The sequence below is a fragment of the Panicum hallii genome, chromosome 7 (genome assembly GCF_002211085.1).
Source record: "Panicum hallii strain FIL2 chromosome 7, PHallii_v3.1, whole genome shotgun sequence".
Classification (NCBI taxonomy): Eukaryota; Viridiplantae; Streptophyta; class Magnoliopsida; order Poales; family Poaceae; genus Panicum; species Panicum hallii.
In genome coordinates, this window is record NC_038048.1 from 39,651,125 (window position 1) to 39,659,991 (window position 8,867).

General features: G+C 47.5%; 2 protein-coding genes across 3 annotated transcripts; both read right to left on the minus strand.

The window, feature by feature from the left end:
- Positions 1 to 1,401: 1,401 nt before the first annotated feature.
- LOC112901744 (putative wall-associated receptor kinase-like 16) lies at positions 1,402 to 4,746 on the minus strand. Of its 2 annotated transcripts, none has more exons than XM_025970715.1 (4): positions 4,631 to 4,746; positions 3,113 to 4,002; positions 2,868 to 3,011; positions 1,402 to 2,735 (listed from the first exon to the last, which is right to left on the minus strand). In XM_025970715.1, exons 2-4 carry the CDS (start codon positions 3,996 to 3,998, stop codon positions 1,540 to 1,542), a joined length of 2,226 nt encoding a protein of 741 aa, XP_025826500.1. In that variant the 5' UTR covers positions 3,999 to 4,002; positions 4,631 to 4,746; the 3' UTR covers positions 1,402 to 1,539. The 2 variants fall into 2 exon arrangements, with proteins under 2 accessions (XP_025826500.1, XP_025826499.1); XM_025970714.1 differs by having other exon boundaries at positions 3,113 to 4,010; positions 4,631 to 4,744.
- An 877-nt stretch (positions 4,747 to 5,623) lies between these two features.
- LOC112900954 (putative wall-associated receptor kinase-like 16) lies at positions 5,624 to 8,186 on the minus strand. Its single transcript, XM_025969734.1, has 4 exons — positions 7,674 to 8,186; positions 7,304 to 7,559; positions 7,031 to 7,177; positions 5,624 to 6,827 (listed from the first exon to the last, which is right to left on the minus strand). The coding sequence occupies exons 1-4, from the start codon at positions 8,184 to 8,186 to the stop codon at positions 5,635 to 5,637; spliced, it is 2,109 nt and encodes a 702-aa protein (XP_025825519.1). The 3' UTR covers positions 5,624 to 5,634.
- Positions 8,187 to 8,867: the final 681 nt, after the last annotated feature.

The window sequence follows — 8,867 nt, forward strand, 5'->3', positions numbered from 1 at the left end:
AATCAGCACACCACGCACTCGTCAATCACTCACTCGCTTTGTTCTTCTTCTGTTTTTTTTTTTAAAAAACAGAACTCACTCGCTTTGGCGAAATGGAAAGCCTTTCTTTTTCTGCCGCGCGCATTTGATTCCGATGAGCAACGCGTGGGGAAGCAAGCGGTATAAGAGGCCACGCACGCATTCTCCTCCCTTCTCCAGTTCTCCCTCTCGTCCGCTTCGCTTCGCGTGATTATTCCTCTCGATCCCGTTCTTCTTTACCTGCAAGGCATATGCTGGGTTTATCCTCCCAGCTACGCGGTGCCGGACGAACCGTACCACTGGCGCATGCTTTCTTCTGGCCTTTCGCGCTTGCAAGCGACCGCCCCAGTGGGAACCCTGCGTTTTTCAGAGACCGATACGTTCTTGCTCGTATTGGACCTCTCTTTTCAGCCGGCCAATACAGCGCAGAGAGAATACGATGCTTACTTATGTGAGCAACAATGTTCCACTAGGCCGTGGACGTCCGATCCGGCACGCTTCCCTCCTCCTCCTCCTCCTGCTGCTGCTGCTTTGTCAGTTGTTACCCCGTTCTGAACGAGATGAAGACCCATCGTTCCTCTGCCGACAGAGTTTTAGGACCCCCTGTAACGCTAGCGATCGATGATCACCGAGAATCTGATTGATCGTAGTCCGTACACTAGAGATAAGCTATGTAGAAATGAAAAGAATGCCCTAACAAAGTATCATCTTTTAGCAAATTAGGCCATCTCTCGGTTGTCCAATAAGTAGTAGTATATCAGAGAAAGGGATCTGCTTTCCGGGAAGGCAGCAGCCAAAAGAAGTTAGGTATGCTCCCCCCAACAAACAAAGCTGTCAGGAAAACAAAAGCCTGGATAGTTATCTAAACCAATGAAGCTCGATCGGATCTGGTGGACGCATCATGCATGGATCGCGTTGCATCTCCTGACGGATGGATGGCGACCGTACGCATCTTTTATGTGCTGTGTGCAGATATGATAATGGACGCTCTCTGGCTCTGTTCTTCGAGGACAAGGAAGATCAGCGGCTCGTCAGTTGCGATGGATACTGCTCGTCTGGGACAACAGGTTCGCGGCGCGACCTGTCCTCGGTCGGGTCGGCCGTTGATCGATCCACGTCCGCAGGCACATCAGAAGCCAAGTGCTGCTCGACTGAACTTTCTTGTTTGCACTGCTCTGCTTTCAATTTGCCTTTCGGGTCGAGGCCATCGAGCACCGTTCTGACCCTTTTTAGCCGAGCCGGGACGACCATGCCGCCGCTACAGACCAGATGGATACGTCTAGAATGTTATTATATTGCAGACATGCTGCGTTGAAACATGAAACATAAGAGTAGATATAACAACATGCACAGATAGACTTTCCTAAGAAAAAAAATACATAGATAGACAGAGCTTTGTGTCTCTGTGCCGTATCGTACACAATTGATAGCAGAGCAGGCAAAGGTACTAGCTTGCACATGCCCAAGCATGTAAGTTTTAATGGACTGCAGTACACTAGGCCATAATGCCATAAGCTTTCATCACCTCGCATAGTACGAACTTCTTGGGTTCATGGGCAGGTTCTCGCCTTCTTGTGTAGGATACCCAGAGGCAGCACCTTCTATCTGAAAGCTAGCAGTCGATGCTCCACCGAGAAGGCTCTGAGTCTCCATCTCAGCATCTATTCGTACCCAAGGATGCAGTGAAAGCTTCCTCAACCTGCCGAGCTCATCGGCAATTTCCTTCATCGACGGTCTGTTGCTGCCACACATGTCCAGGCACTGCTTGGCTAGCTCCGCGAGGCCTCTGATCACTTCGTTGCTCTCTTGCTCCTTCAGGTGGCTCGGCAAGACCGCATCAAGATTGTTCTCCTTCATTGCGGACAGGAAATTCGACGACAAGCTTCTTTGCATCTCAGGCCCATCCAACTTCAGAGGTTGTTGGCCAGTGAGGACCTCCAGTAGGATAACACCAAAGCTGTAGACGTCACTTTTCTCTGTTAGTTGACATGTCTGCATGTACTCAGGGTCGAGGTAGCCGCAAGTACCTTGGACCATTGTGACATATTGCTCTTTGTCTGATGGGGCTAGTATGGAAGCTCCAAAGTCCGACACTTTCGCCATGTAGTTTTCATCTAAAAGAATATTGGCAGTCTTCACATCACCATGGATGATTGGGGGAGATGCGTACGAGTGCAGGAAATTAAGCCCCTCGGCTGCTTCATGAGCAATCCTTAATAAGGTGCTGAAAGAGATTTGTAATGCTTGGTTCTTGCCATGGATAAGTTCGTACAGTGTGCCGTTTGGGACGAACTCATAGACTAACATCGGAACTTCCACCTCAAGGCAACAGCCCACAAGTTTGACAATGTTCTTGTGGTTGATCTGGGAGAGTATTAGCATTTCTTGACCAAATTCCTTCTTTTGCCTTTCGTCGATAAGTGCACACCGCTTAATCGCAACATGCATGTTGCCCTTAACTATCCCTTTGTAGACTGTGCCATGGCCTCCCTTTCCGATTATTCTGCTCTTATCGTAGTTGTTTGTGGCTTGTATAAGTTCAGCTTCGCTAAACACAGTGAAAGCAAGACCTTTTTCTGATCTCATCCTCTCAAATAAAATCATGCCCCCATGTTCTCGAAAATGTTCTTGCTTAACTTGGTTCAGTTTTCTCTTCTGGAGAAGTATATGCCCGAAGAAGAAGAAAATCACGAGAACAAGAAATCCGACAGTAACTCCTGCATAATAACGGCAGATAAGAGGATTGTTACAAACCATTTCCTCCTTCTCTATAGCGTCAAGAACTCCCGTTTGCTTTTTCTTAATGGGATTTTTGAATATGGTTTAGCTAGTCGAGCTCAGCTTGTTACCTATTATTAAGCTGGTATCAGGGCTGCATGTATTGCTTTGTTTGGAAAATTTTCTTCCCGCGCGACAAGAACACCAGTGCCCTCCTTCCGTATTGTGGCAAACACCTCCCGAAGGACATGGGCTATTCTTGCACTCATCAACATCTGCAGAAAGATGATCAAAACAGATAACGATAAATACAATGTTCAGATATCTAAATTGTACAAAGATATTTGAATCCTTAGCATATTTGTTAGTTTGTTACCACGACATCCGTTTGGAAGATACGGGTTGCCTTCGTAACCTTCCGAGCAGTTGCACAGGTACCCTGGCCCATTTCTGGAGTCGACACACCCGCTGTTGTTGCTGAGGCATGCGTAGGTGCCCGTCTTGTTCAGTTTGGCTTCCTCACACGACAACGACATCGTCCCGTTTCTTATCGCCCAGTCCAAGACCACGGGTACTTGCCCGGTGTTTGTGTCGTTGAACTTGGTCGTGCTGATGTACGCGGTGCTGAAATTGAATGCCTCCGCCTCCATCAGCACGGCGTAGCTGCAGGGGCTGAAGTTCCGAATTTGGCTTGTGTTGAAACTTTTGTCGAAGCCGACCGCGTAGTAGCCCATCCCCTTGGGTATCGCTGTCTGGCAGCAGCCCATGCCGGAGCAGGATCCGTTTGTTAAGTCTGTCAGATTCTGGCACGTTGAGACGCACCCACTCTGGTAGCCCGTACCGCTGCTGTCATAGATGTAGGCGAGGGTATTGCACCCTATGACCGTGAACTTGTTGTGGACATCTGAGAACCGGTACGGGGAATGGCTTCCGTCGAACCGCCAAGTATGACGGTCCATCAAACCGGAGGAGTTGTAGCAGTACGTCGAGATGTGGTTCATCGCTCGGATCGTGCCATTAATCAGGGAAATGTTGAGCAGCTCCGCATCACCGATGAATGGCCTGTAGACACCATGTCGGACCTCCTGGCAGCTGGCGTTAAAGCCTGGCGACAGCGAGCAGTTGTCGCCGATGCCGAACGGGTACGGAATGTCAACCCCGCCACACTTCGTTTGGCATTCGGGGCCAGGAACGGCAACAGCGGGGGCATGCTGTGGCGCCAGAAGAAACACAAGGCCAAGCAGTAGAAAGCGCGCTTCCATGCTCCTGGCGGACTGGACTGGGTTACTAAAAAGTACCAAAAACTATGGTATTGCAACGGTCAGCTAGCTAAATCAGAGGACTCCATGTAATGCACCTACTAAGTTCTGCTTCGTGTGCATCTACACTAAAATAAAGTCCCAGCATGAACGCTTAAAAAAAATTATGCACAAGATTGCCCACGCATGCTCCGAAACAAAATGGTAGCTGAAAACAGGTACGTCTGGGTTATGGATGTCCCTTAACAGTATCTTCAAACCTGATTTGTGGTATAGTTTGATATTTCGTGCATATATTGACATATATAATGAATTCCTTGTTGAATTAGTTACTACTTGCCCAAGGAAATGCCTAAAAAAAGCTTTGGTTTTGCAAAACAATCCTGGTTTAATTTAAAGCTGGGTTAGTGTCTGGGGAATATATGAGTAGTGTTCGTCTAATCTGTTTGGCATCTGAAAAATCTAGCATCAACCTTCAACATGCAGATAAATGAAGTAATGAACTAAAGGGAAGAGGACTGATAAACTAAACAACTTAGCAATGCTCCAAAAGAAAAAAAAACTAAACAAACTTTGTAGAAGCGGCATGAGATAGCAAGGGAGTTCGTTCAGCTTTCATCGAATAGCATATGTACCTTAGCTTTGCGGAGAGGTTATGAGTCTTTATCTTCCCCGGAACGCCGAGCGAGCTGCCGGGAGGACTGATCTACTGAACCTCTGGATCGAGATGTCTTCAGTTATTTGTCCTAACAAAAGCAGGCACCCCCAACGTCATTGGCGTTCATGTCTATATAGGAAGAGCGCATCCGCATTGCTGTACGGGTCGTCGGTAACGAGTCAAGCAGCAGCAGCAGAGACGGAGACTTGTGCTACTCAGCCTAGGGCCTTGGGGGGGCCCTCTTGGGAAAGAACCGAGCAGGTCCGTCAACGGCGAGGTCTTGCACGGCAGTGTTTCGTCATGTCTGCTATTATTGGAAAAATTCCAAAAAAAGGTACACCTTGTCAGTGTCCCGTCCTGGCAGTACGCCGCGGCGGCTAGACTCTCGGTAGACTGCCAGTCAACGAAGAACGGTCCAACTAGTCAGTCTGGCAGGCCAGACCACGCCGCTGCGCGAGATAATGAATTGAGACAGGAAAATCGAAGGGAAATGATCGGAATCGAAACTGAAGTAATGGGAAGCCCAATACGGCCCAACACTAGCGCCCGAGCTTCTCTGACAGTCGGCCCAATACTGCGGAGCCGATAGCATGGAAAACAAAAAAATAACAAATGATTTGGGCCAAATTTTCTATGCAAAATTTTGCAAATTGCAATTTGCGCGTCTTATTTTGGCGTTGGCCGCTAGCCCATTTATATCCAACTCATTCAAGTGAACGAAGCTTGGCCCACAGCAACAAAGACAGAGGCAGGCCTGAACACGCAGAAAACAGACAACTATGCCTATAATACAGTAGATTGAAAATTTGTAGTTGCGGGCATGTTGAGCAAAGACACACACGATGCATACAGAACGGCAGAAACAGATTCAGACAGACAGAAGGTTTTTAAGGAGTATACAAACTTTGTCTGTATGCGTGTTATACACAATTAGCTAGCAACCCTGCTAGCGAAGAATCCAGAAAGCATGTTTCAGCCACCTCACCTCGCATAATACGAACTTCTTGGGTTCATAGGGACGTTGTCACCTTCCTGTGTAGGATAGCCAGCTGTAGCAGTTTCCATTCCAAAGCTAGCGGTTGATGTCCCGCTAAGAAGGCTTCGGGTCTCCTCCGTTTCGAGCTGTACCCAAGGATGCAGGGAGAGCTTCCTCAATCTGCCGAGCTCGTCGGCAATTTCCTTCATGGACGGCCTGTTGCTGCCACACATGTCCAGGCAATGCTTTGCTAGTTCCGCAAGCCCTCTGACCAATTCAGCGCTCTCTTGCCCCTTTATGTGGTTCGGCAACACCGCGTCAAGATTGTTCTCCTTCATAGCGGATAAGAAATTTGATGACAGGCTTCTTTGCGTCTCAGGTCCATCCAACTTCAGAGGTTCCTGGCCGGTGAGGACCTCCAGAAGGACAACGCCGAAGCTGTAGACATCGCTTTTCTCTGTCAGTTCGCATGTCTGCATGTACTCGGGGTCAAGGTAGCCACAAGTGCCTTGAACCATTGTGACATACTGCTCTTTGTCGGATGGAGCGAGTATGGAGGCTCCAAAATCTGACACTTTTGCCATGTAATTACCGTCAAGAAGGATGTTGGCGCTCTTCACGTCGCCATGAATGATTGGAGGAGATGCGTATGAGTGCAGGAAATTGAGTCCCTCAGCTGCTTCATGAGCAATCCTTAAAAGGGAGCTGAAAGAGATTTGTAGTGCTTGGTTCTTGCCATGGATAAGTTCAAACAGTGTGCCATTTGGGATAAACTCATAGACTAGAATTGGAACTTCCACCTCAAGGCAACAGCCCACGAGTTTTACAATGTTCTTGTGATTGATCTGAGATAGTATAAGCAGTTCCTGACCAAATTCCTTCTTTTGCCTTTCGTCGATAAGTGCACATCTCTTAATTGCAATAGGCATGTTGTCTTTAACTATCCCTTTGTAGACCATCCCATGGCCCCCTTTTCCAATGACTCTACTCTTATCGTAGTTGTTTGTGGCATGTATAAGTTCACGTTCCGTAAAAACCGTGAAAGCAAGACCATTTTCTGACTTCATCCTCTCAAATAAAAGCATGCCACCATGCTGTCGAAAATGTTCTTGCTTAACTTTTTTCAGTTTTCTTCTTTGGAGGATCATTTGCCCGGAGAAGGAGAAAATCATGAGAACAAGAAAGCCAACTGTAACTCCTGCATGACAGCATCAAATGACAGCATTATTGTTTGAACACTTCCTTTTGATCTTATTTGTTCGTTGAGGTTATAAACCATTTATCTATGATTTTCTACGCCATTCTAAGAACTAGGAAATCATGTTAATTAGAGCATTGTTGGTAAGTTGACATTTCATAATAAGATGAGAAATTAGTTGTATAGCTAACGGATGGTGTTACCTATTATTAGGCCCGTATCAGGGTCACATGTTTTGTTCTTATCAGAAAACTTCCTTCCTGCTCGACACGAACACTGGTATCCTCCTTCCGTGTTGCGGCAGATGCCACCCGAAGGGCACGATGAGCTGTCTTTACATTCATCGTAATCTGCAGTAAGGTGAGAGGAACTAAGTTCAGTAAATACACAGTTTAAACCATTGGAGGAGAGACGGAAGCAGATACTGTGCATGTATGCATAAACAGTATGTGATGAGAACAAAGTCAAATCTGTACCTTGGCATCCACCTGGAAGATAAGGGTTGCCTGCGTACCCTTTGGAGCAGCTGCACACGTACCCTGGCCCGTTGGATGAATCTGCACACTCGCTGTTACTGCTGAGGCATGCGTATGTGCCTGTCTTGTTCCGTCTGGCCACCTCACAGGAGCTCTCGTTTCTTATCGCCCAGTCTAGCACCATGGGTACCTGCCCACCTGCATTTGTTTCGTTGAACGTGTTGATGTAAGTGGTGCTGAAGTTGAACGCGGCCGCCTCCATCAGCACAGCATAGTTGCACCTCCACGTCCGGCTTGTGTTGGCACCGATCTGGAAATTGACCCGGTAGGTGCTCATCCCCCTTGGTATCGTTGTTTGGCAGCAGCCTACGCCTGAGCAGGAGCCGTTCGTCAGGTCAGACACCTTGCTGCATGTCGAGATGCACCCGCTCAGGTAGCTCCGGTCTTTGCTGTCGTCGCTGTCAGAGATGAACCCAATTGTGTTGCACCCGATGACGATGAACTTGTTAAGGATGTCTGAGAAGCGGTAGGGGGTAGGGCTTGCGTCGAACCCCCAGAAATTGGCCTCCAAGAGCCCGGAGGCATTGTAGCAGTATGTCGCGATGTTGTTGAGCACCCGGATCGTGCTTCGAGTCAGTGAAGTATCGAGCAGCTCCAAATCATCACTGATGAACGGCTTGGAGATGCCGTCTTCTTGCACCCTGCAGCTGACGTTGAAGTATGGTGCCAGTGAGCACTCCAAGCCGATGCCGAACGGGTACTGTATCTCAACGTTGCCACACTTCTTTTGGCATTGAGGACTAGGAAGCGCAGTGGTAGGGGCAGGCTGTGCCGCTAGCAGAAGCAGAAGACCAGCACCAAGCTGCAGAAAGCGCACTTCCATCCTCCTCCTCTGAATAACTAGAAAGCAGAGACCGTGGTGTCACAACCTTGTTGAGCTTAATCGGTGGACTCAGTATTCTCACGCCTGAGTTGAGCTTGGCGTAGTTCTACCCTCCAAAAAATCTGAATAAATGCAGATACATGGGATCATATTAATGGTGTTCCCAATGCAAGCTAAGTCATATATTTAAGATGAGTTCTCCTGATCTAAGGAAGGTTAGGTAAGCAAAAGACGGTTACAGTAAATTACTGCTATACTTTGATTCTTCCCTTAAAAATCGTAAAATATTCGGTGCATATGCTAGCTGGCAACGTTCACTCATGGTGGATTAGGGGCTTGATCAAGCGAATGCCCAGAAAAGCCTGGTTTTGTAAGACGACCATGATTTAAAGCTGGGTTGGCACACAATGGCTATTACAAGGTAGGCAAAAGGTCCTAGATGAATGAACTAAAATGGGAAAAGGGAATTCAGTTCTCTTCGAATAGAATATATTTGCACCTTAGAAGGAAACAGAAGATAAACTAAACTGTGGAGGATAAATTCAGTAAAGGGATCAGTAAATTGGCCTGAAGTAGCAAGGGAATTCAGTTTTCGTTGAATAGAGAATGTACCTTAGGAGGATTCAGTTTTGCCGAGAGGGGTCTATCTTCCCCAAGACGCTCAAGCAACTCATTCCAACA